At 47.9% G+C, this 26,011-nt stretch overlaps 1 protein-coding gene across 1 annotated transcript in view; it reads left to right on the forward strand.

Annotated features, from left to right (window-relative positions):
• Window positions 1-26,011, forward strand: part of LOC136580650 (class I histocompatibility antigen, F10 alpha chain-like) — a 75,256-nt gene that overhangs the window by 29,129 nt on the left and 20,116 nt on the right. The window contains exon 2 of the mRNA XM_066581383.1: window positions 5,733-5,999. Within this exon, the coding sequence (XP_066437480.1) occupies window positions 5,733-5,999 (267 nt within the window). The remainder of the gene's footprint in view (window positions 1-5,732; window positions 6,000-26,011) is intronic.

Genomic DNA, 26,011 nt, shown 5'->3' on the forward strand with positions numbered 1-26,011 from the left:
ATGGGCAATTTTTCTGGGGTACATTTGTACTGTCGGTACACCAATTTTTCGGGCCCTCACCTACAATATAATCAAAGTAATTTTTATGGGCTTCGCCTGCACTCATGGTACACCACTGTGTCTGGGGTCGGCCTACACTTTTGCTACAGAAATGTAACTCTGTTCTGCCTACCTATACTTCTGCCACAGTAATGCTACAGGGGTCTGACTATACTTCAGCAACAGAAATGTTACTTCGGTCTGCCGATACTTCTGCCCCTGAAATGTTACCTTGGTTGGTGTATACTGTTACTACTGTAATTTTACTAATACTGGGCTCTGCCCATAATGCTTCAACGGAAATGTTACTGGGGCAGGTCTATACTGCTATAACAGAAATGTAACTAATAGTGGGCTCTGCCCATACTGCTTCTACGTTAATGTTACTGGGGTCTGACTATACTGCTACTACTGAAATGTTACAAATACTTTGCTTTCCCTACACTGCTGCCAGGGAAATGTTTATCTGCTGCTTTGCCCATACTGCTTCAACGTTACTGTTACTGAGGTCTGTCTGCACTGCTGGAACTGAAATGTGACTGGGGCATGTCGCAACTGATACTACTGAAATGTGACTGGGGTCTGTCAATACTGCTGGAACTGAAATGTTACTGGGGTCTGTCTAGACTTACACTACTGAACATTTACTGGGGTCTGTCTATACAGATACTCCTGAAATGTTACTGGGGTCTGTGTATACTGCTGCAAATGAAATGTTAGTGGGGTCTGTCGTCACTGCTGCCAATGAAATGTTACAGGGGTTTGTGCATACTCTTACCGCTGAAATGTTACTAATTCTCGGCTCTGCCTATACTGCTGCTACTGCAATGTTACAGGGTAGTGGAAACGGAGGCTTCCCAAAGACATGATGGTGGCGAGGCCGCGCTAATAGGTTCCCCAGGCGCGACAACTTTTCAGCGACGCGGTCACTGGGAAGGTGCATATAACCACGGACACGGGGACAGGACACGTACTGCCTCAAAAGCTTCCCCGTCCTCCTCCTCCAACAATGAAAACATTCTTGGCAAATGCTTTCGCAGTGGTCCGTCTGGCGGCAGTCCAAGAATTTCACGTTAGACGACACAATAAGAAAGCCCCCCACCACGGCCCACTTAATCCTGGCCACATTCCGAAAACCAACGGAATAAAACCACGCTAATAGGTCCACAGTCGCGACCACTATTCCACTAACGCGGTTACTGGTAAGATGCATATAACCAGGGACACGGGGACAGGACACGTACTGCTCAAAAACATCCCTGTCCTCCTCCAACAATGAAAACATTCTTGGCCGAAGCCCACCTGTATTTAATCTGATGTTAGCTCTGCTGTCCATGGCATTGCAATGGGATCTATTTATGTACCGCCGGTGGGTTCCAGGGAGCCACCCATGCTGTCAGTCCACACGGACTTCACATTATTGAGTTGTACCTGCCTGTGTCTACTTATAAAAAACCCCAGTCAGACTGGGGCATGCAGTGTGGGCCGAAGCCCACCTGCATTTAATCTGACGTTACCTCAGCTGTGCTGGGCAATGCAATGGGATTTATGTATGTACCGCCGGTGGCTTCCTGGGACCTACGCATGCTGTGGGTCCACACGGACTTCACATTAAGGAGTTGTACCTGCCTGTGTATACTTATAAAAAACCCCAGTCTGACTGGGGCATGCAGTATGGGCCGAAGCCCACCTGTATTTAATCTGACGTTAGCTCTGCTGTCCAGGGCACTGCAATGGGATTTATTTATGTACCGCCGATGGATTCCAGGGAGCCACCCATGCTGTCGGTCTACACGGACTTCACATTAGTGAGTTGCACCTGCCTGTGTCTATGTATTAAAAACCCCGGTCAGCCTGGGGCATGCAGTGTGGGCCGAAGCCCACCTACATTTAATCTGACGTTACCTCAGCTGTGCTGGGCAATGCAATAGGATTTATTTATGTACCGCCGGTGGCTTCCTGGGACCCACCCATGCTGTCAGTCCACATGGAGTTGTAACTGCATGTGTCTACTTATAAAGAATCCCAGTCTGACTGGGGCATACAGTGTGGGCCAAAACCCACCTGTATTTAATCTGATGTTACCTCAGCTATGCTGGGCAATGCAATGGGATTTATTTATGTACCGCTGGTGGGTTCCAGGGAGCCATCCATGCTGTCGGTCCACAGGGACTTCACATAGGGGATTTGTACCTGCCTGTGTCTATGTATTAAAACCCCCGGTCAGGCTGGGGCATGCAGTGTGGGCCGAAGCCCACCTGCATTTAATCTGACGTTACCTCAGCTGTGCTGGGCAATGCAATGGGATTTATTTATGTACTGTCAGTGGATTCCAGGGAGCCACCCATGCTGTCGGTCTACACGGACTTCACATTAGTGAGTTGTACCTGCCTGTGTCTATGTATTAAAAACCCCGGTCAGGCTGGGGCATGCAGTGTGGGCCGAAGACCACCTGCATTTAATCTGACGTTACCTCAGCTGTGCTGGGCACTGCAATGGGATTGATTTATGTACCGCCGGTGGATTCCAGGGAGCCACCCATGCTGTCGGTCTACACGGACTTCACATTAGTGAGTTGTACCTGCCTGTGTCTATGTATTAAAAACCCCCGTCAGGCTGGGGCATGCAGTGTGGGCCGAAGACCACCTGCATTTAATCTGACGTTACCTCAGCTGTGCTGGGCAATGCAATAGGATTTATTTATGTACCGCCGGTGGCTTCCTGGGACCCACCCATGCTGTCGGTCCACACGGAATTGTAACTGCATGTGTCTACTTATAAAGAACCCCAGTCTGACTGGGGCATGCAGTGTGGGCCAAAGCCCACCTGCATTTAATCTGACGTTACCTCAGCTGTGCTGGGCAATGCAATGGGATTTATTTATGTACCGCTGGTGGGTTCCAGGGAGCCATCCATGCTGTCGGTCCACAGGGACTTCACATAGGGGATTTGTACCTGCCTGTGTCTATGTATTAAAACCCCCGGTCAGGCTGGGGCATGCAGTGTGGGCCGAAGCCCACCTGCATTTAATCTGACGTTACCTCAGCTGTGCTGGGCAATGCAATGGGATTTATTTATGTACTGTCAGTGGATTCCAGGGAGCCACCCATGCTGTCGGTCTACACGGACTTCACATTAGTGAGTTGTACCTGCCTGTGTCTATGTATTAAAAACCCCGGTCAGGCTGGGGCATGCAGTGTGGGCCGAAGACCACCTGCATTTAATCTGACGTTACCTCAGCTGTGCTGGGCACTGCAATGGGATTGATTTATGTACCGCCGGTGGATTCCAGGGAGCCACCCATGCTGTCGGTCTACACGGACTTCACATTAGTGAGTTGTACCTGCCTGTGTCTATGTATTAAAAACCCCCGTCAGGCTGGGGCATGCAGTGTGGGCCGAAGACCACCTGCATTTAATCTGACGTTACCTCAGCTATGCTGGGCAATGCAATAGGATTTATTTATGTACCGCCGGTGGCTTCCTGGGACCCACCCATGCTGTCGGTCCACACGGAGTTGTAACTGCATGTGTCTACTTATAAAGAACCCCAGTCTGACTGGGGCATGCAGTGTGGGCCAAAGCCCACCTGCATTTAATCTGACGTTACCTCAGCTGTGCTGGGCAATGCAATGGGATTTATTTATGTACCACCGGTGGCTTCCTGGGACCCACCCATGCTTTGGGACCACACAGACTTTACATTAGGGAGTTGTACCTGCCTGTGTATACTTATAAAAAAAAACAGTCTGACTGGGGCATGCAGTGTGGGCCGAAGCCAACCTGTATTTAATCTGACGTTAGCTCTACTATCCGGGGCACTGTATTGGGACAAACTACAGGAGCAATACAGTGCTAATGAGACGTTCACAGCTACGCTAGCATTGGAGTCTGCTGTAGGCCCGCGATTGCTGAGGGTTTGTGCAGAGGCCTATGTCCTGGGTGCAGTGAAAGTCCGCTTCCTGCCTAGGATTGCTGAATCTGTGGGCCGAGGGCTATGCCGTGGGAGTGGTGCAAGTCTGCCATGTTTGGCCGCTCAGATCAATTTTTTGTTCATTTCTTGGGTTTCCTAGGACCCACCTATGCTGTTGGTGCAAACTTAGTTCCTGACTGACTTGGGTAGGGGGCAGAGCGCAGACGGCTTTCCCCTTGCAGTGTCGATTGAGCTATGCGACACCTTGACAGAATGAATACTGTGTGGCACATGGATTCCCCATTGCTATGCCCACGTGTGCAGCTCCTGATGGAGGTGGCACAGGATTGGATTTCTCATTGCTTCTGTACAGCATTGTGGGCTATCGCCCCGCCCCTTTTAAAGAAGGTCGCTGCCTGGCCCTGCCAACCTTCTGCAGTGTGTGCCTCCGGTTCCTCCTCATGGCAGACGCACTTATAAATAGACATGAGGGTGGTTATGGCTATGGGGCCAGCGTGTGGCATGAGGGCAGCTGAAGGCTGCGCAGGGATACTTTGGTGTGCGCTGTGGACACTGGGTCATGCGGGGGGGTTGGGCAGCATGTAACTCAGGAGAAGAGGCAGCGGTGTGTCCCGCAGGCAGTGCTTGTGCTTAGTTGGAGGTAGTGTGGTGCTTAGCTAAGGTATGCCTTACTAATGAGGGTTTGTCCGAAGTAAAAATTGTTAGGGGGGGGGGGGGGGCGGCCACTCTTGCTGCTATTGTGGCTTAATAGTGGGACCTGGGAACCTGAAATGCAGCCCAGCATGTTGCCCCTCGCCTGTCCTATCCGTTTCTGTGTCGTTTCCATCACTTTCTTGGGTTTTGCAGATTTTCACCAATGAAAACCTTAGCGGAGCATGGGTGATATACAAAAATGCTCGAGTCACCCATTGACTTCAATGGGGTTTGTTACTCGAAAACGAACCCTCGAGTATCGCGGAAAGTTTGACTCGAGCAACGAGCACCCGAGCATTTTGGTGCTCGCTCATCTCTAGTTATTATATATTACACTGCTGAGATAACATGAAAGCTGTGCTGTGATTGGTTTGTATATATTATACCGCTGAGGTAACATGAAAGCTGCACTGTGATTGGTTGTTATATATTATACCTCTGAGGTAGCATGAAAGCTGCTTTGTGATTGGTTATTATATATTATACTGCTGAAGTCAAAGTAAATTTGACTTCATTAAATTTTCTGTATAAACAACACATTAATACGTGTATCAAATTAACTCGGGCGTGGCTGGGTATATCAGCTAATATACATATATATTAGCTGATCTACCCAGCTGATATAGGGGGGATGTTACTGACAATAAGTGTATATAAATATGTTTCTAGGGCAGGGATGTTACCAGCAATGGGTGTATATTATACTCTCCTTCCAGGGGAGTGATGTTACTGACAATGACTATAAATATATATATATATATATATATATATATATATATATATATATATATATATATATATACATACACACACACACTCCTTTTGGAGGAATGTTATTGACAATGGGTGTATACAAGCTGAGATTAGAAAAATTGTATTTCTTAATTCCAAGAACTGTTGTCCATTTCTATTCACTTGAATGGGGCTGCACTGCAATACCAGACACAGCCTATGAGCAAGGGTGGCCCTGTTTTGTAAAAAGCACATATAATATAATATTATTTATTCATTTGTACATATACATGTAGTTAACGGTGTATATGTGGTAATTTTCATGTCTTTTCCAGATGATCACGTTCTGCGCTATTTTTACTCGGGAGTCTTAGGACCTAGGCTTCCTGAGCTCTTTGCTATTGGATATGTGGATGATCTGCAAATCAGTTTTTACAGTAGTAGTACTAACAGGACTGGTCATGTGGCTGAGAGAATAATGAAAAATGTGACATCCAAGTTCTGGGAAAGCATAACAAAGTTCAATAAATTAAATGAGGCTGCATTCCAAAAGAGAGTAATGCAAGTAAAGAGCGACTTCAACCAGTCCGAAGATCACAAAGGTAAGAGACCTTGTATATATACATATTGCACATGCCATACTATATAGGACATTATATGTCTACACCAGGGATAGACAAATGCATTCCAGATCAGTACGTGTCAGGATTCTGTCACTAGTGGCTGCTGTTTGTGCTTTAAAGTATTGTGCTGCATTTTTACTCCTTGCCACTGGAGGACACTATATTCCAATAAATGTGCCCTTAACCAAGAAGGCCAATGCTCAAAGGCATAACTAGAAAAAGGCTGTGCCCCGTACCAAATCTTTGAATTAGCACCCCCTTGAGCATGAACATTTACCATATAACAGTAAACACCAGCTCTACATAGGTGCTCTGCAGACCATATAAGTAGAGATGAGCGAGTACCAAAATGCTCGGGTGCTCGTTACTCGAGACGAACTTTTCGCGATGCTCGAGGGTTCGTTTCGAGTAACGAAACCCATTGAAGTCAATGGGCGACCCAAGCATTTTTGTATATCGCCGATGCTCGCTAAGGTTTTCATTTGTGAAAATCTGGGCAATTCAAGAAAGTGATGGGAACGACACAGAAACGGATAGGGCAGGCGAGGGGCTACATGTTGGGCTGCATTTCAGGTTCCCAGGTCCCACTATTAAGCCACAATAGCGGCAAGAGTGCCCCCCCATCCCAACCATTTTTACTTCTGAAAAACACTCATTAGCAAGGCATACCTTAGCTAAGCACCACACTACCTCCAACTAAGCACAATCACTGCCTGCATGACACTCCGCTGCCACTTCTCCTGGGTTACATGCTGCCCAACCCCCCCCCCCCCTTCCCGCACGACACAGTGTCCACAGCGCACACCAAAGTGTCCCTGCGCAGCCTTCAGCTGCCTTCATGCCACACGCTGGCCTCATAGCCACACCACCCTCATGTCTATTTATAAGTGCGTTTGCCATGAGGAGGAACGGCAGGCACACAGGGTTGGCAGGGCCAGGCAGCGACCCTCTTTAAAAGTGGCGGGGCGATAGCCCACAATGCTTTACAGAAGCAATGAGAAATCCAATCCTGTGCCACCTCCATCAGGAGCTACACACGTGGGCATAGCAATGGGGGACCCATGTGCCACACATTATTCATTCTGTCAAGGTGTGTGCATGCCCCAGTCAGACCGGGGTTTTTTATAAATAGTCACAGGCAGGTACAACTCCACAAAGGGAATTCCGTGTGCACCCACAGCATGGGTGGCTCCCTGGAACCCACCGGCTGTACATAAATGTATCTTATTGCAGTGCCCTGGACAGTAGAGCTAACGTCAGATTAAATACAGGTGGACTTCGGCCCACACTGCATGCCCCAGTCTGACCGGGGTTTATAATACATAGACACTGGCAGGTACAAATTCCTAATGTGAAATCCTTGTGGACCCACAGCATGGCTGGCTCCCTGGAACCCACCGGCTGTACATAAATGTATCCTATTGCAGTGCCCTGGACAGTAGAGCTAACGTCAGATTAAATACAGGTGGACTTCGGCCCACACTGCATGCCCCAGTCACACTGGGGTTTTTTATAAGTAGACACAGGCAGGTACAACTCCCTATTGTGAAGTCCCTGTAGACCCACAGCATGGGTGGCTCCCTGGAACCCACCGGCGGTACATAAATAAATCCCATTGCATTGCCCATCACAGCTGAGGTAACGTCAGGTTTAATGCAGGTGGGTTCGGCCCACACTGCATGCCCCAGTCAGACTGGGGTTCTTTAGAAGTGGACACATGCAGTTACAACTCCGTGTGGACCGACAGCATGGGTGGGTCCCAGGAAGCCACCGGCGGTACATAAATATATCCCATTGCATTGCCCATCACAGCTGAGGTAACGTCCGATTAAATGCAGGTGGGCTTCGGCCCACACTGCATGCCCCAGTCTGACCGGGGTTTATAATACATAGACACTGGCAGGTACAAATTCCTAATGTGAAATCCTTGTGGACCCACAGCATGGCTGGCTCCCTGGAACCCATCGGCGTTACATAAATATATCCCATTGCATTGCCCATCACAGCTGAGGTAACGTCCGATTAAATGCAGGTGGTCTTCGGCCCACACTGCATGCCCCAGTCTGACCAGGGTTTTTTAATACATAGACACTGGCAGGTACAAATCCCTAATGTGAAGTTTCTGTGGACCCACAGCATGGGTGGCTCCCTGGAACCCACCGGCGGTACATAAATATATCCCATTGCAGTGCCCTGCTCAGCAGAGCTAACGTCACATACAATACAGGTGTGCTTCGGCCCACAGTGCATGCCCCAGTCAGACTGGTAATATGTTTATGTAGCAAAAGTGTAGGCCAACCCCACACACCTTGCTGTACCATGAGTGCAGGCGAAGCCCATAAAAATTACTAGGATTACACTGTAGGATAGGGCCCAAAAAAATTGGTGTACCAACAGTACTAATGTACCTCAGAAAAATTGCCCATGCCCAAACAAGAGGGCAGGTGAAACCCATTAATCGCTTTGGCTGATGTGGCTTAATTTGTAACTAGGCCTGTAGGCAGCCCAGTTAAAATAAAAATTGGTTCAGTTGCAAGATCCAACACTTTAATGAGAATTGAAACATATAAACATTGTTTACTAAAGTAATATGACTGAGCCTTGTGGGCCTAAGAAAAATTGCCCGTTCGACGTGATTACGTGAGGTTTCAGGAGGAGGAGGAGCAGGAGGAGGAGGATGAATATAATACACAGATTGATGAAGCTAAAAGGTCCCTGTTTTTGATGGTGATAGAGAACGATGCTTCCATCCGCAGGTGCAGCCTACGCATTGTTTAGGTATCGCTGCTGTCCGCTGATGGAGAAGAGAAGTCTGGAGAAATCCAGGCTTTGTTCATCTTGATGAGTGTAAGCCTGTCGGCACTCTCGGTTGACAGGCGGGTACGCTTATCCGTGATGATTCCCCCAGCCGCACTAAACACCCTCTCTGACAAGACGCTAGCCGCAGGACAAGCAAGCACCTCCAGGGCATACAGCGCGAGTTCAGGCCACGTGTCCAGCTTCAACACCCAGTAGTTGTAGGGGGCAGAGGCGTCACCGAAGACGGTCGTGCGATCGGCTACGTACTCCCTCACCATCCTTTTACAGTGCTCCCGCCAACTCAGCCTTGACTGGGGAGCGGTGACACAGTCTTGCTGGGGAGCCATAAAGCTGGCAAAGGCCTTAGAGAGTGTTTCCCTGCCTGCGCTGTACATGCTGCCTGATCTCCGCGCCTCCCCTGCTACCTGGCCCTCGGAACTGCGCCTTCTGCTACTAGCGCTGTCGGATGGGAATTTTACCATCAGTTTGTCCGCCAGGGTCCTGTGGTATAGCATCACTCTCGAACCCCTTTCCTCTTCGGGTATGAGAGTGGAAAGGTTCTCCTTATACCGTGGGTCGAGCAGTGTGTACACCCAGTAATCCGTAGTGGCCAGAATGCGTGTAACGCGAGGGTCATGAGAAAGGCATCCTAACATGAAGTCCGCCATGTGTGCCAGGGTACCGGTACGCAACACATGGCTGTCCTCACTAGGAAGATCACTTTCAGGATCCTCCTCCTCCTCCTCCTCCTCCTCCTCAGGCCATACACACTGAAAGGATGACAGGCAAGCAGCATGGGTACCCTCAGCAGTGGGCCAAGCTGTCTCTTCCCCCTCCTCCTCATGCTCCTCCCCCTCCTCCGCCTCCTCCTCAACGCGCTGAGATATAGACATGAGGGTGCTCTGACTATCCAGCAACATACTGTCTTCCCCCGCCTCCGTTTCCGAGCGCAAAGCGTCTGCCTTTATGCTTTGCAGGGAACTTCTCAAGAGGCATAGCAGAGGAATGGTGACGCTAATGATTGCAGCATCGCCGCTCACCATCTGGGTAGACTCCTGAAAGTTTCCAAGGACCTGGCAGATATCTGCCAACCAGGCCCACTCTTCTGTAAAGAATAGAGCAGGCTGACTCCCACTACGCCGCCCATGTTGAAGTTGGTATTCCACTATAGCTCTACGCTGCTCATAGAGCCTGGCCAACATGTGGAGCGCAGAGTTCCACCATGTGGGCACGTCGCACAGCAGTCAGTGCACTGGCAGATTAAACCGATGTTGCAGGGTCCGCAGGGTGGCAGCGTCCGTCTTGGAATTGTGGAAATGTGCACTGAGCCGGCGCACCTTTCCGAGCAGGTCTGACAAGCGTGGGTAGCTTTTCAGAAACCGTTGAACCACCAAATTAAAGACGTGGGCCAGGCATGGCACGTGCGTGAGGCTGCCGAGCTGCAGAGCTGCCACCAGGTTACGGCCGTTGTCACACACGACCATGCCCGGTTGGAGGCTAAGCGGCGAAAGCCAGCGGTCGGTCTGCTCTGTTAGACCCTGCAGCAGTTCGTGGGCCGTGTGCCTCTTCTCTCCTAAGCTGAGTAGTTTCAGTACGGCCTGCTGACGCTTGCCCACCGCTGTGCTGCCACGCTGCGTGACACCGACTGCTGGCGACGTGCTGCTGCTGACACATCTTGATTGCGAGACAGAGGTTGCGTAGGAGGAGGAGGGTGGTTTAGTGGAGGAAGCATACACCGCCGCAGATACCAGCACCGAGCTGGGGCCCACAATTCTGGGGGTGGGTAGGACGTGAGCGGTCCCAGGCTCTGACTCGGTCCCAGCCTCCACTAAATTCACCCAATGTGCCGTCAGGGAGATATAGTGGCCCTGCCTGCCTGTGCTTGTCCACGTGTCCGTTGTTAAGTGGACCTTGGCAGTAACCGTGTTGGTGAGGGCGCGTACATTGTTGCGGGAGACGTGGTCGTGCAGGGCTGGGACGGCACATCGGGAAAAGTAGTGGCGACTGGGAACCGAGTAGCGCGGGGCCGCCGCCGCCATCATGTTTTTGAAAGCCTCCGTTTCCACAAGCCTATACGGCAGCATCTCCAGGCTGATCAATTTGGCTATATGCACGTTTAACGCTTGAGCGTGCGGGTGCGTGCTGGCGTACTTGCGCTCAAACAGTTGCGCTAGCGACGGCTGGACGCTGCGCTGAGAGACATTGCTGGATGGGGCCGAGGACAGCGGAAGTGAGGGTGTGGGTGCAGGCCGGGAGACGGTAGTGCCTGTGTCCTGTGAGGGAGGTTGGATCTCAGTGGCAGGTTGGGGCACAGGGGGAGAGGCAGTGGTGCAAACCGGAGGCGGTGAACGGCCTTCGTCCCACCTTGTGGGGTGCTTGGCCATCATATGTCTGCGCATGCTGGTGGTGGTGAGGCTGGTGGTGGTGGCTCCACGGCTGATCTTGGCGCGACAAACCTTGCACACCACAGTTCGTCGGTCGTCTGCACTCTCAGTGAAAAACTGCTAGACCTTTGAGCACCTCGGCCTCTGCAGGGTGGCATGGCGCGAGGGGGCGCTTTGGGAAACAGTTGGTGGATTATTCGGTCTGGCCCTGCCTCTACCCCTGGCCACCGCACTGCCTCTTCCAACCTGCCCTGCTGCTGCACTTGCCTCCCCCTCTGAAGACCTGTCCTCAGTAGGCTTAGCAAACCAGGTGGGGTCAGTCACCTCATCGTCCAGCTGCTCTTCCTCCGAATCCTCTGTGCGCTCCTCCCACGGATTTACTGCAATTACTACTACCTCACTGATAGACAACTGTGTCTCATCGTCATCGTCCTCCTCACCCACTGAAAGCTCTTGAGACAGTTGCCGGAAGTCCCCAGCCTCAGAATGTGTCATTGTAATGGAGTGAGGAGGCTGGGAGGAAGGAGGAGCAGCAGCCAGAGGATTCAGAGTTGCAGCTGTGGACGGCGTCGAAGACTGGGTGGTCAATAGATTGCTGGATGCACTTTCTGCCATCCACGACAGGACCTGCTCACACTGCTCATTTTCTAATAAAGGTCTACCGCGTGGACCCATTAATTGTGAGATGAATTTGGGGACCCCTGAAACTTGCCTCTCTCCTAATCCCGCAGCAGTCGGCTGCGATACACCTGGATCAGGAGCTCGGTCTGTGCCCACACCCTGACTTGGGCCTCCGCGTCCTCGCCCGCGTCCATGTCCTCTAGGCCTACCCCTCAGCATGGTGTATTACGAGTAGAGCAGAAACAGAATGCTGTAATTAAATGTGCCGCTTATTGGCCTGTGGTTGGAGGCTGACTTCGCTTATGGAACGCACAGCAGAGCCAGGAAACTATTTTGCGCATGCCTGCAGTGAGACATAGGTGCGTATGACTGAGCTAGTGGAATTCCCAGCGCAGAAGCAGTCAAGTGGCCAAAGGCCACTAGTAGGCCTTGAGTATTTTGCTTCTATTTTTTTAAATGCTGAGCTGATACAGCAGACAGATACTGTAGGCAGCGTATATTATGTATACTGTTTCCCTCTGGCGCGATGACGGCGGTGATGTAACAGAGACAGCAGAGCCAGGAAACAATTTTGTGCACGCCTGCACTGAGACATAGGTGCATATGACTGAGCTAGTGGAATTCACAGCGCAGAAGCAGTCAAGTGGCCAAAGGCCACTAGTAGGCCTTAAGCATTTTGCTTCTATTTTTTAAATGCTAAGCTGATACAGCAGACAGATACTGTAGGCAGCGTATATTATGTATACTGTTTCCCTCTGGCGGGATGACGGTGGTGATGTAACGGAGACAGCAGGGCCAGGAAACAATTTTGCGCAAGCCTGCTGTAACGCTTAGCTGCGTATTAATTAGGACTACTACCCCCAGCAGACACGCAGTACACTGAAGATGGTCACAGGCAGCCCAAATATAGTATTTTTCCCCAATTTTTTTGAAAAAGCCCACTGCCTATATAGCCTGTATATCTCTTTCCCTGTACCACTGTCCCTGCCTCACCAGTACTGGCCCTATACTCTGTGCAATGACTGCAGACTGAGGACGCAATGCTCTGCACGCCCGATATGCAAAAAAATAAATTGTGCAACACTGCTAAAAGCAGCCTCAACAGTACTGCACACGGTCAGATGTGGCCCTAAGAAGGACTGTTGGGGTTCTTGAAGCCTAATATAACTCCTAACGCTCTCCCTATAGCAGCAGGAGCATCAGCAGCACTTTCCCTGATCTCCGTCAGAATGCATCTGTGGCGAGCCGCGGGCGGGGCAGATTTAAATACTCGGGTGACACCTTATCTCCCCAGCCACTCACTGCAGGGGGGTGGTATAGGGCTGGAACATCACAGGAGGAAGTTGTAATGCCTTCCATGTCTTTCTATTGGCCAGAAAAGCGCGCAAATGTCTCAGAGATGAAAGTGAAAGTAACTCGACATCGCGTGGTGCTCGTCTCGAGTAATGAGCATCTCGAACACCCTAATACTCGAACGAGTATCAAGCTCGGACGAGTACGCTCGCTCATCTCTACATATAACTGATTATAGTACCATTATATCGAGTGATCACGGGTTACGTCTTCTCTGACTGGAGTTGTTCACTTTTTCTGTCTGATCCAGACCACCATGATGACTTCTCTCAGCCACAATACGTCTCTGCAACTTTGACATATAGACATCTGTGGCTTCTTGCTTTTCCATCTTCCTCCATTTGTTATCAACATCTCTACATGATCTTCCCATCCATAGTACCCAAAATAGTAATAATAGTACCAATGGTGTCCCAAACAGTAATAATATTCACTTATTTGTGCCCTCTGTAGGCCCCACAGTAAGCGCTGCTTTTACTGCATTTTACACAGTAAAGTGCCCCCTTGTCCCCCTGGCTAGTAATAACGTTTCCTTATGTACCCCGCCCAGTTATAATGCTATAATGCTTATTTAAGCCCCTGCTCAATATTTTTGGCTGTCTTTATGCACCCATTCAGTATTTATACCCCTCTCTTGCCCTTCTCAGTATTTATACCCCCAAACCTGCTCAGTATTTATATCCCCCACCTCTTGCCCCAGCTGAGGATTTATATCTTTTCCAGATGAAGCTAGATGAAGGTGCCGATGCAGCGCTAAAAATCGTGGCTTAATAAGAAATCTCCTGTCCATCCCTGAAGCGAGCTGTAAACAAAGCAGGCTCAAGAATGTAAATTTAGGGGCGCTGGTGGAAGCAGGTGTAATGGGGATTCTTAGCAGGAAAGGACTCAGCACTTTTTGACAATTTTACCCATGTGGTGATTTTATGGCCCTCATTTTCTTCCCTTAACTGACAAGATGTGTATTCATAAATAGGAAAAAACTCACTTTATGCGCTCCGTCAAACCGTATCAGAATAGATATTCTATTCTGATACGGTTTGACGGAGCGCATAAAGTGAGTTTTTTCCTATTTATGAATACACATTTCTTTCCTCCTCAACACTGTTGTTTTGGAGTTGCTCGCTGCTGCTCTCCCTGAGGGGATGTTCTAGGACCGCCAACGTATATCACTCTATATTCGATTTGAAAGGCTACTTTGGACCAACAAACTGACCGGTCACTTAATCATAGGACCGGATCAGTTGCGGTGAGTGCCTTTCCACATAAGTTCCGTCCTCCATCTTTCCATACACCATTGGAGCACCGCTTCTGACCCAAATATTTTGTCTTTAACTGACAAGATTATTTTTGCAGAATTTTTTTTATCACATACAGGGTTATTTTTTAATACCTTTTTTCACTGAAATTTTTTTTGCATTTCTATCTCAACTGTGTCTTTCATAGTTTTCCAACCTGTATTGTATGGAAGGAAAAAAAAGAGGGGGGAGGGGGGGTCACGGGATAGAGGGAAAGGAAAAAAGGTGGAGCAGGGGGGAGAGAGAGGATGAGGAGGAGGGGGGAAGAACAGACTTCGAATTCTTGATCCATTTCAATAGTATATATGACAATTAACCAAGTTGACACCTTACTTGTTAATAGTTCGACTTGCTGCTTCTCTTGCATATGCTCAGGTGAGAATGAGTTATAGCTCTCAATCGTGCATCTCTAAGCCAACATGCGGACCCTCTTTGCACCTCCTATGTCACATCATACTACCCTGGATTGGGAGTCCCCTGACATGGGTCTCGCCATATACCTTGTGGACATTCTAAAGAATTACTCTATGGCCCACTTTACTCTGTTTGGTAGCATGTCTATACAGCTCTTCCATACCTCAAAGAACCTTTTCACCTGTGACTCTTTCTGAAGAGAGGCCTCAACCCAGTCCATCCACATAAGGAAGGAGAGCTTCTCTAGAAATAGTTTGAAGGGAGGGGGGCTGCATCAATCCATGTCTGCAGGATTGTTTTGACCCTGGCCATGGCCACAATGTGTAAGAGCTTTTGGCTTCCTGGTAAGCATCTCAGTTTGTCCGGGTCTATATATCCAAAAATTGCCCAAATAGGATCAAATGGGGCTGCTGAGGTTACGTTTGTGATGGTAAAGAGATGCACCCCGGCCCAAAACCTCTGGACCACAGCGCAATCCCACAAACAGTGGTGGAGGCCTGCCCCCTCCTCTCAGCACCTGAAGGACCTACCATCAGGATATGTTCCCATTTTATGGCCTCTCTGGGGGTTACATATGCTCTGTGGCAGAGTTGTAGGTTCATCTTGACATATCTGCTCGAAGGGAGGGGGCATAGGCTATATTTTAGTGCTTTTAGTAGTTGTGATACTGCCAGTTCAGGTATATCTTTGGTACATTTAGTGAGTGCTGTTTTAGAGGCTTCGTGATCTATTTGTGTGTTTAAGGAGTGGCAGAGTTTAGTCATGTGTTTACGTGCATTAGTTGGATGTTTTAATTGTGACTGATTTGACCCTAGCCATTCGCTCTGAGGTATTTACAACAATACTTTGTCCACTTAGCTCCTTGCCTGTAAGTACAGAAAAAAGCACCCAACGTCAGTTAATCCCCCCCCCCCCCCCCCCCCCCGTGCCAAGGTCAGAATTCTCTGTACGATGTATTTGTCTGAAAGTGTGGGTTGTTTATCAGTGTTAGATATGGTGAGAAGTTTGGGTGTAGAGAGGCGGCTCTAAGAAGTTTCTGCCATGCCTTCCATGTAGACATCAGTAGGGAGTTGTCCCTGTGTTCTTTCAGGATTGATTGGTGTTAAGTGTAGGAAGTTGAGTAGAGCGATCTGAGGGATGCGTTTCTGTTCTATTTGTATATCCGTGAAAATAGATGTTTGTTGTAACCAATCTATGGTTGTCGCTGCAATGTTGTATATTCTTATATTGGGGAGGTTTATTCGGCCATTTTGTTTTGTCTTAAAATATTGAACGGGATTCTGCATTTGCCGCCCTTCTTCTCATCCTCGGGGGGTGAGGTATATTGGGAGATGTGTAATCTATATAAAGACATGGGAATTCCACCATTTTGAACAGGTGACATCTGCCTATATATGAGAGTGGGAGTTTCCGCCATTTTAAGATGGTTTGTTCCAATGCTGTTATGTACAGTTTTATGTTGGCCTTGTATATTTCATGGTATTTCCTCAGTATGCGGACCCCGAGGTATGTAATAAACTATGTGCGCCATTGGAAGGGATACTGGTGAGTCCAATTTGGGATGTGTGAGCCCCTTAGTAATGCTTCCATTTTCCCCAGGTTAAGAGTGTACCCCGACAGCAGATTCAGTTCATTCAGATCTCAGGGAACTTCTGGGAGTATGTTAACTGGGTCTTTGATGTAAAATATTACATCATCCGCAAAGGCAGTTACAAGATGTTCAGGCGGTATGTGTGACAAGATGTTGATGGTGAACATGGTTGTAGATGGAATAGTAAGGGGTCTAAAGATAAGTTAAAAAGAAGGGCGAAAGTGGCCAACCCTGTGTGATTCCCCAGAACGTTTCTATCAGTTATGTGTTGTGTCTGTTTATTGTCAGAGTGGTTGAGGTGTCATTTTGTATGTATCTGACAAAGTTACAGAAATTTGGGCTAAAGAGTCTCTTCTATAAGATGGATTGAAAGAAAGGCCATGACACTTTATCAAATGCCTTTTCTGCGTCTATACTCAGCAAAAGCATCTGAGGAGCATGCAAATGGCTAGCCTCAATTGTCGCTGCTATTACTGTTCGGATAATTTTTGAGGCTTGTTTCCTGTTTACAAAGCTTCTTTGTGATGGGTGTATGACATGTGGGCATATTGTTTGGCCAATAACTTTGTTAAGATCTTATAGTCACTGTTCAGTAGGGAAATTAGTCGGTACGATTGCGTCGGCATCGGGTCTTTATCTGGCTTTAGTATTAGGACAGTTCTGTACTCCAGTGGTGTGTTCACCTGGATGTTTAAAAAAAAGGATCTCTGCTAGAGATGAGCGAACATACTCGTTTAGGGCTATTTCGTAATCGAGCATCGCTTTTTTCAAGTAAATGCCTACTCAGGCGAAAAGATTTGCGGGGGTTGCAGAAGGGAGTGGGGGGGGGGGGAGAGAGAGCTCCCCCCTGTTCTTCACTGCTACCCCCCGCTACACCACGCCGCCCCCCGGATCTTTTTACTTGAAAAAAGCGATGCTCGATTGCGAAATAGCCCTAAACGAGTACGTTCGCTCATCTCTAATCTCTGCGCTTCACGATATTACAGCAGAACAACACATCTATCCAGAAAACAAAGGTGCAGGACAGCACTTACTGGACAGGAGTGGGTTATGATGACCAATAGCCCCCTCCTCGAAGTGTCGACTTCACAACAAGATAGAATTCACTGGGATCATCGTGGATAAGTTCCAGTTCTTTATTCTGACAGGCAACGCGTTTCGGTGCTCAACTATCGGCACCTTTCTCTAACCAACAGATATACAATCCCATACAAACACACACACACACACACACATATATATATGTGTGTGTATGTATATATATATATATATATATATATATATATATATATATATATATATATAAATATACATTACTTTCCCAGATTCCACGGCACCATTGTGAGGGCGGGAAAAATGACATCACCGTACCGCATCATGATGGTGGTCACATGACCTACTCGTCCGTAGAGCAGCGCATTGTTCTGCTGCAATATCGTGAAGCACAGAGATCCTTTTTCGAACAATATATTTGTTTATTTTTCATTCGGGGGGGTTCTCTATTTTTAAGAGAATCCCTTATTACATGATCTGCAGCTCTCCCTGACTTCAGAGGATCTGATACGTGCAGCCTACAGCCCGAAGATCAACCCTGTGGCGCTTTCCTGCTGCTCACTTACCTGAATGTTTAGGGCATAGATCTCATAATACAACCTAGTGAGTGTTGGGACTAACTGTAGTTGTAACATCTTGTAATACCCATCTTGACAAAGACTCATTCAGAGTCAAAACATCGCAGCTATCTGCTGGTTTATATCTGGTTAATGGAATAAAGGTGTCCCGCTGGGGACAAAAGTGCACCTTATATGCTGTCAGTCCTCAACTACTTTATGCTTTGGAATTGGGTTTGGATCAGGGTCATCATCTGACCTGCATACTTCTACCACTCTGCCACATTTGGTTCTTGGGAGTGCCACTGATACCGCAACTGTTCAGGGCCTGGGCTTTTGTTGTTCTGTCATGTCATAGTCACCTCCCTCACCTCAGTCTCTGAGAATGGCTCTTCCAGAGTCACTCTCTGTTTGTCAGTGAGTGTGGGTAGCGTCTGGGAGTTTTGCCAATCCTCAATTCTGGACATGTCTGTTGGGGGCGCTCGATATAGTGCTGACTTGTCACGGCGGCACTTAACAGGCTCTGGTCCCTGAGGGATGACATGCAGCCAAGGCCAGAGCAGGATCGCAAGCCAGAGTAGTAGTACTAATCACTCGTGACGCCACAGTTTCCACACAGCGGTATTCTATGCGGCGGAGAAATGAACACAGAGACTTGTGTATAGTACCTCGGGTCCCCAGGAACAGTTAGGGCCCGGTATAACTTTTACTTAGTAATAAACTTGTATAATAGGTAATGCAGGTACAATTTACTTTAACACGTTAACAGGCTAGAGCTCAGAAGTAGGGATGATACACAGGATGGATATGACCCTACAGTCCACGTTATCTGTATGTCACTGGTCCTGGATTGGGAGCACTCCGGATGAGGAAGGAGGGTAGGGGTCATTCCGCAGACAATTATTAAAGGGAAGCTTAGCCAATATACACCCCGCACAGCAGATGCGTGGGTGTCACAATAAAGTACCTCTGTGTGGTGATTCTAACTATGGACAGCCGTACCCGAAAAGCCTGTAGTTTGAACTGGTACCTTGTTTAAAACTCTTGTAGTGCTCTCTCTTTCTGAAGATGGGACTCACTACTCTCACATCCACACTCCAAAGGCTACGGGATGTCACTCTTCCTCTATCTTCACCTACATGGAAGTTGAAGGTGCTTCCATGTGGCTCTGTGTTAGCACTCTCTCCTCCTGAAGATGGACTCCTTTCCTGCTCTCAATCTCTCCCGTTTATAACTTCACCCATACCACCTAATAAGACAAACTGATACATTTACATGCATGCAGTGATTTTATTACTGTAAACCTCTCAAGCACTGCAGCTGTACAACACACACACACTGGATATGACAAGACAAGCTTGTCATCCACATAGGACAAACGTGTGACATTTATGGAGGGGACCAGGATGGTGTTCTGGGCCACTACATAGGTCTTCTATTTCCTCTTGTCTTGAGGTTTCAGTGTTTGTTCTTGGGTCAAGTATGCATGTAGTGGCCCAGTACATACTTTCCTGGCCACCTCCATAAATGCCATACATGTAATGTCTTGTGTTGATGCTCTGTGCAAAACTGTCTCGTCATTCTGTTATGTGTATTGCACAGCTACAGATTGTGATGGGTTAAGTGTCTGCAAAATATGAGCCGTCTGCTTGTAAATGTAACAATTCTATCCTGTCAAATGGGGTGAGAGAAGGTATAAATGGGAGTGCATGAGAGCGGTTTCATCTCATTCCTGCACGTTCTAAATTTGTCCTTTGTGCCTTGTATTATTGAAATTCAAGTAAAAGTTATTCCAAGCTCTGACTGTTCCCGGGGAGCTAAAGGTACTATACAACTGTCTGTGGCTCGTTTATCGTTCCTCACCGAAGTTCCTGCCGGTGGGAACTGGAACGATTCCGTCACCCAAGACAACCCCTTCACCTGTCCTAATGTTTATTGGGCATCCCTATGCCAGGGGTGTCCGGAAGAGGCCCAGCACTGCCCTGGCCTTGGCCGCGTGCGTCCCTCTGGGAGGGAGTGTGGTAAGCACCGCCGTGACAAGCCAACACCTTGCCCTCTCAGCTCCTCAGCGTATGCCATGTGTCCGGGTCACCCTACGGGATGCTGTATGGACAATATGGGGCTTCTTTTAGATTGTGTGCTTGCAAGGCATGCAAGAAGATGATCTGGCCTATTGGCTTGTTGGTAAAATTTATTTTGGTCCATTTTTGTAAGCCAAAGGGCCTGATTCTGGACATAAGATTCAAGAATTTGTTTTGTTTGGCTATACATGTTTTTATTCTGTTGAGATGGGGATTGTGCGAATGTAGTGGCCCAGAACACTATCCTGGTCCTTTCCATAATTGTCATACATGTTTTGTTCTATGTGGATGCACTATGCAAAGACGTCATGTCATTTTCTGTATGTGTGTTGCACAGCTGCAGCGTCAGAAAGGTTAACAGTGATAAAAATCATTGCCTGTCAGCTCTGTCTGCTGAATGTATCTATTCTACTGTGTCATGTGGTATAAATGAGGTTATAAATGAGAGTGTTTGAGAGCGGAAATAGGTCTTGCCTGCTACAGAGTGCTAACACAGAGCCACGTGGAAGCACCTTCAGCTTCTATGTAGGTGAAGATGAAGGAGGAGGAGCGACTTCCCGTAGCTTTTGTAGTGTGCATGTGAAAGGAGCCAGTCCCAGCAACAGAGAGAGAGCGCACTACCCCAGTTTCTAAAACAGGTACCTGTTCACACTACAGGCTTTTCCTATGCGGCCGTCCGTCATTAGGATCACCGCACAGAGGTACTTTGTTGGCTAAGCCTTCCTGAATATTTTTTGTTGCCAGAGTGTCTGTGGAGTGACCCCTACCCCCTTCTTCATCTGGAGTGCTCCCAATCCAGGACAGTGACATACAGATAACGTGGACTGTAGGGCCGTATTTATCTTGTGTATCCTCCATACCTCTGAGCTTTAGCCTTTGACTACTGAAATTGAATTGTACCTGTATCACCTGTTTATATCAGTTTATTCTACAAGTAAAAGTTATACTGGGCCCTAACCATTCCTGGGGATCCGAGGTACTATACAGAAGTATCTGTATTCATTCATCCACCGCATAGAATACCAGTGTATGGGAACGGTGGCGTCACGAGTAATATCTACTACAACCCCTCTTATCCCCTTTATTGGCACTTCCTGCCAAAGGAGCGTCGAAACTAGGCTGTGATCCTGGTCTGGCCTTGGCTACGTGTCATCCCTCAGGGACCAGTGCCTGGTAAGTGCCACTGTGACACATCAGTACTTGTCCCTCCCATCTCTTCACGTTAGCCAGGTGCCCAGAGTCACCCCTCTGGGGTGTTGCACCAACATTAAATAATGTTGTGATTTAGAGAATACTGTCTTGTTTGTTTTTGCTTATATGAGGTATAGTTTATTATATGGTCATCAAGGATAATTCGCCCAGTACATTTTAAGGTAGTTTCCAAAGTCCTCAGAATGGTATAAGTGCACTGGGAAAGACCATGTTCTTGTTTTCCTTGAGTGTCCCTGCCCTGGAAGGATATGGTTATTGGGGCATGTCTGATATTTCAATGGGCAATATGGTGGTGTCTATAAGTTTCTCGAAGAGTGTCATCGATAACAGAAAGTAATCTATCCTGGAGAAACTTGGGTGGGCCGAGGAATAGTGTGTGTATTCCCTTGAGGCCGCGTTTATTACGCGCCTGGGGTCTCAGAGTGATTGTGCCTCTACAAGGTGCAGTACATTCCTGGAAGCCTGCGTATGGGTATTATTTTGTGATAACCTGTCCAGGGGCAGGTGCATAGTAGTGTTTAAGTTTCCACATAGTATCAGATTGAAGTTTTGGCTCTGCAGCATTAGAGAGTGTAGTTTTGCAAGAAAAATTTGGTGTTTGATTAGGGATGTAGACGTTCAGTAGAGTGTAGACTATGTTGTGTATTTGTGCCCTGAGTAGTAACAATCTGCCGCCTTTGTCTGCCAGTTCTTCCTCTATTGAGTATGTCAGGCCCTTGCGGGAGAGGATGGCTACCCCCCGCCCTTAGACGTATAACTTGCTCTATAGCAGGAGTCTAGCCAGGGGGCTTTTGGAGTGGCCTCCGAGTCCTGTTTCCAGTGTGACTCTTGTAAGTATATGATATCAGGGCGAAGACAACTGAGGTGTGTCAGAATTTTTTTCCTCTTGATTAGAGTGTTGAGGCCCACCATGGTCCACGATGCTACTTTGATGTGTGCGGGTGTAAGGTATTCCTGTCCTGTATCAGTATTTGTGTCTGTCATGGTGGGAGGTTTTGCTGTACCTTTCTTCTTTGCCATCCCAGCAAGCGGCAGGGGTCAGGTGAAATGCTACAAGAGGTCCGCGCAGGTATAGGTGTTGACAGAGGAGAGAAGCATAGTGGTGTCAAATCCAATTTTTGAACTAAAAAAATCCCAGAAAACATGGTCAAAGTCCCTTAAGGAAATAGGTATTTTAAGTTCTCTCTATGGAATGGTGTAGCCCTTAAGTTGCCACGCCGCAGCGCATCAGAGCCTTCTGGTGTTTGCTGCATTTAGGCATTGGTTCCAAGGTGGAAGTGTTGGGCTGTCGTGTGAGGGTCATCAAAGAACAGTTGTCGTCCATTTTCCTGTACCCTCAGTTTTGCTTTGAAAAGCAGTAGGAATGTAATGGAATTTTCATGGAGGTGGCGACAGACTGGAGTAAAGGCCTTCTGTTTCTGGGTAAGTGATACAGAGAAATCATGGAATATGAGAATTCTGAATTCTCTGACTTTCAGGGTTTGTTGGTGTTGGTAGTGTCATAGCCATTCATTGACTGTCTCAGCCAATCAGAGCCGACAAGCTCTGATTGGCTGAGACCGTCAATGAATGGCTGTGACTGGGCATCGAGCAAGCGCTGAGAACCAATCACAGCAATCTATTGCTGGAGGAGGGGTTCTCAAACCTCGCTTACAGCAATAGATCATCTGACAGTGCAGGGGAAGCCAGGACCAGTGGCTGGGACCCAGATGGCAGCTGCTAGGTGAGCATTCATTTTTTTTTTTTCAGCATTCTTTGTTGCGTTTTAAGCTGTGCTGAAAACGCAGCCAAAACACTGGCATAAGGAATTCCAGCGCCGCTGAAACCAGGCGGAATATGCAGTAAACACAGCATTGAAAAACGCTGCATTTCTGTAAACGTCTGTGTGAGGGAGGCTTTAAAGCGGAGTTGATTGAGGTGTGTAGTATGCCCAACCTCTTGTCCATCATGGGTATAAAAGTTTTCAATTCTTTGTGTGCTATTAAAGTAGCTTAAGGGCCCCCAGGTCTGGTATTTGAGATGGACTGTGGCACAGGGAAACATATGGAGATGTCATGTCTCGTTTTACGTTTGGGTCCTCAGTTAAATATGGTTCTTGACTTGGCTGTGGGGGTCTAAGGTAGGTTTCTGAGTGGGTATTTCTTTCCTGCTTTTGTTTTTTGTCATGTTTCGGGGACTTCGATCTCCCACTGTGGTCCGTTGAGGTGTCTATGACATGCTGTCAGGGACTGGGTCCGAGCATGGGGGCAGTCCCCAATACTACCCACAACCCCTGTCCCTACCTACTTGCCCCCTGGGCTAAGCCCCATGGCGACACCTGGGCGGCGGTTCCTACACTTACTAGGGAAGCAGGCATGGGGACCGAATATAGACAACACCAGAACAAAACGAACACGGTGGAAAGTCAGACAGTCAGAGTCGACAACAAGAAGGTGTTCTGGATTACGGTTTCTCCAGCAGGCTTCAGGGTATTTTGTCGCTTCCGAATTGTATCGTGTGCACACATCGTGGAGCAAATTAGACACAAGCTATCAGCCTCATATCCAAAATGGCTCTCTGCCCAGAAACAGCCAGACAGGACCTTTTATTGTACAGACACACAATGGGCGTGCAACAGGTTACATCAGTAACATATAGGATTCTCATTTGTCGGATCATGTAGAATCCCCCGCCTCCCCCTCTCCCCACCTCTCTCAAGTAGGAGCCTTTGTCTTTAACAACATGTGGCCAAATCTGAAAGTGAAAGTAGATATCTCTTTGTTGAAGAAGATTCTGTGTGGGGGATGGGGAGGACTGGGAAAACACTCAAGATGAACACATAAGCAGTAACATAACACTGTGATTTAACTCATGCAGCAGAGTTCCACATTAGGCTGAAGTCACAAAACACACATAATACGTCTAGTGCAAATCGATAGACATTTTATACTAATTAATTATCATGTCTATCACAATCCCCCCTTAAAATGTCTATCCTCTAACTCTCTATCTAATTTTCACAGTTCTCTGCGCTTGAGCCTATAACTGGAGCGCGTTGAAGGTTCGTTTTAGGGTCTTCAAGGGGGTGTAGGACTTGTCCACTCCTTCTGGGGATGCATCCAGCAAACTCATGGTGGGAGCGGCTTTTCCAGCATCAGTTTCACAGGTCTCTCTGACACAGGGAATAACACAGCAGACTAGAACAGAAAAGGTAACCATCAGTTCACATACAACAGCAACGCCCGTCTGTGCCAGGATCCTTTACCACCCGCTCATCCATGGCGAGTGCTGGTCCCAAAAGTTAGCTCTTTTTAGTTAGTGCGGTCAGCTTCTTAATGACAACTGCGTCTTTATCCGCGGGTCACGTGTCGTCTAGGATGTAGGTACAACAAGTCTCCCCTATCATCTTTACAGACACTCCCCTTTTGAGCTAAAGTCATATCTAAGGTCACTCTATTTTAAAAAAAGTCATAGTCGAGGTAGGTCCTATTGGTCGACTAGTCCCTATAAGTCGTCTCTAGTATAATTTATAGACCACTGCTAATTATAATAAACATAATTAATCCAGTCAACATTTATTTACCATAATGATCAGGAAAATGGACTCGAATCTAGTTTTAACTTGGTCTCTAATTTTTAAAACTTGTCAGGTACCCCCCTTGGCTATCCTATGACGTCAATGTATACGTGTAGATCAAAACTACCACCAGGGGTCTCTCTTCTCGCTCTAGTATAATGTTACAATACTAGTAGCGTGCACAGGTACGCACGGTGTGGGACTCCCTAATCTTCACCCACACCAATGTCCCTCCTGGAGATAGTCCTAATGGTGAACACGTCCAGGTCGCCTCACCCTGGCCCTACACTACCTAGTGACAAGACTGGAAGGAACCACCGTACCTATGCGGAAAACAAGGATAGACCAACATGACAGGATAACCACAAAACACAGACTAAGTTGGATCGAGATAAATTAACTATTGGGGGTAACCTCATTATCCTCAATGCTGTCTGACAGGATGTGGAGGAGCATAAGGGCTTTACTAAGGCACACTCCCCTGTCCAATTACCCTCCAGGCGGGTCCTCTACCTCATGTCACTACAAAGCCAGTAAACGTCTCCTAATGACTGAACCTGATTCTGTGTCCATTCCCCTCCTATCGCACTGTAGGAGGAGCAATACCCGTTGGTGAGTTCCCCAAAAATCTCCCTCCACCCTGCCTATTCGCCCGGCAGGTGTAGTTTCCAGGGTAGTCAGTAATACTCTCTCCGGTGCAAAACACTTAAGTAGTTATAGAGTATTCCTTCTTCCACTTCTCACAAGCAGTGTAATTAGCGGAAATGTTCGGGAAGAGACTAATAAACCACTCTTCAGCATCTACAGGGAGATTTAGGGGGACCATCCCCGAGTGTGGTCGGGCACTACCGCACACGCAACAGTTAGACTTGTTGCTCCTGTTAGCATTGTACCTCATCAACTCCAACCAGAGATTCTGGTCAGAGTAGCCAGTCGCTACTGTCAAGGTGTCCACAAAAGGTAGGGTCGGCTATGATCATCATGTTCGTCAAGGTCTTTATCTTACGGCGGAGGGGGTTAATTATGGGCACGGGACTAAGTGAAGGCTTCCATTCGGCTGCATCTACCATACCCC

This window comes from Eleutherodactylus coqui, chromosome 10 (assembly GCF_035609145.1).
Source record: "Eleutherodactylus coqui strain aEleCoq1 chromosome 10, aEleCoq1.hap1, whole genome shotgun sequence".
In the NCBI taxonomy this organism is placed as follows: Eukaryota; Metazoa; Chordata; class Amphibia; order Anura; family Eleutherodactylidae; genus Eleutherodactylus; species Eleutherodactylus coqui.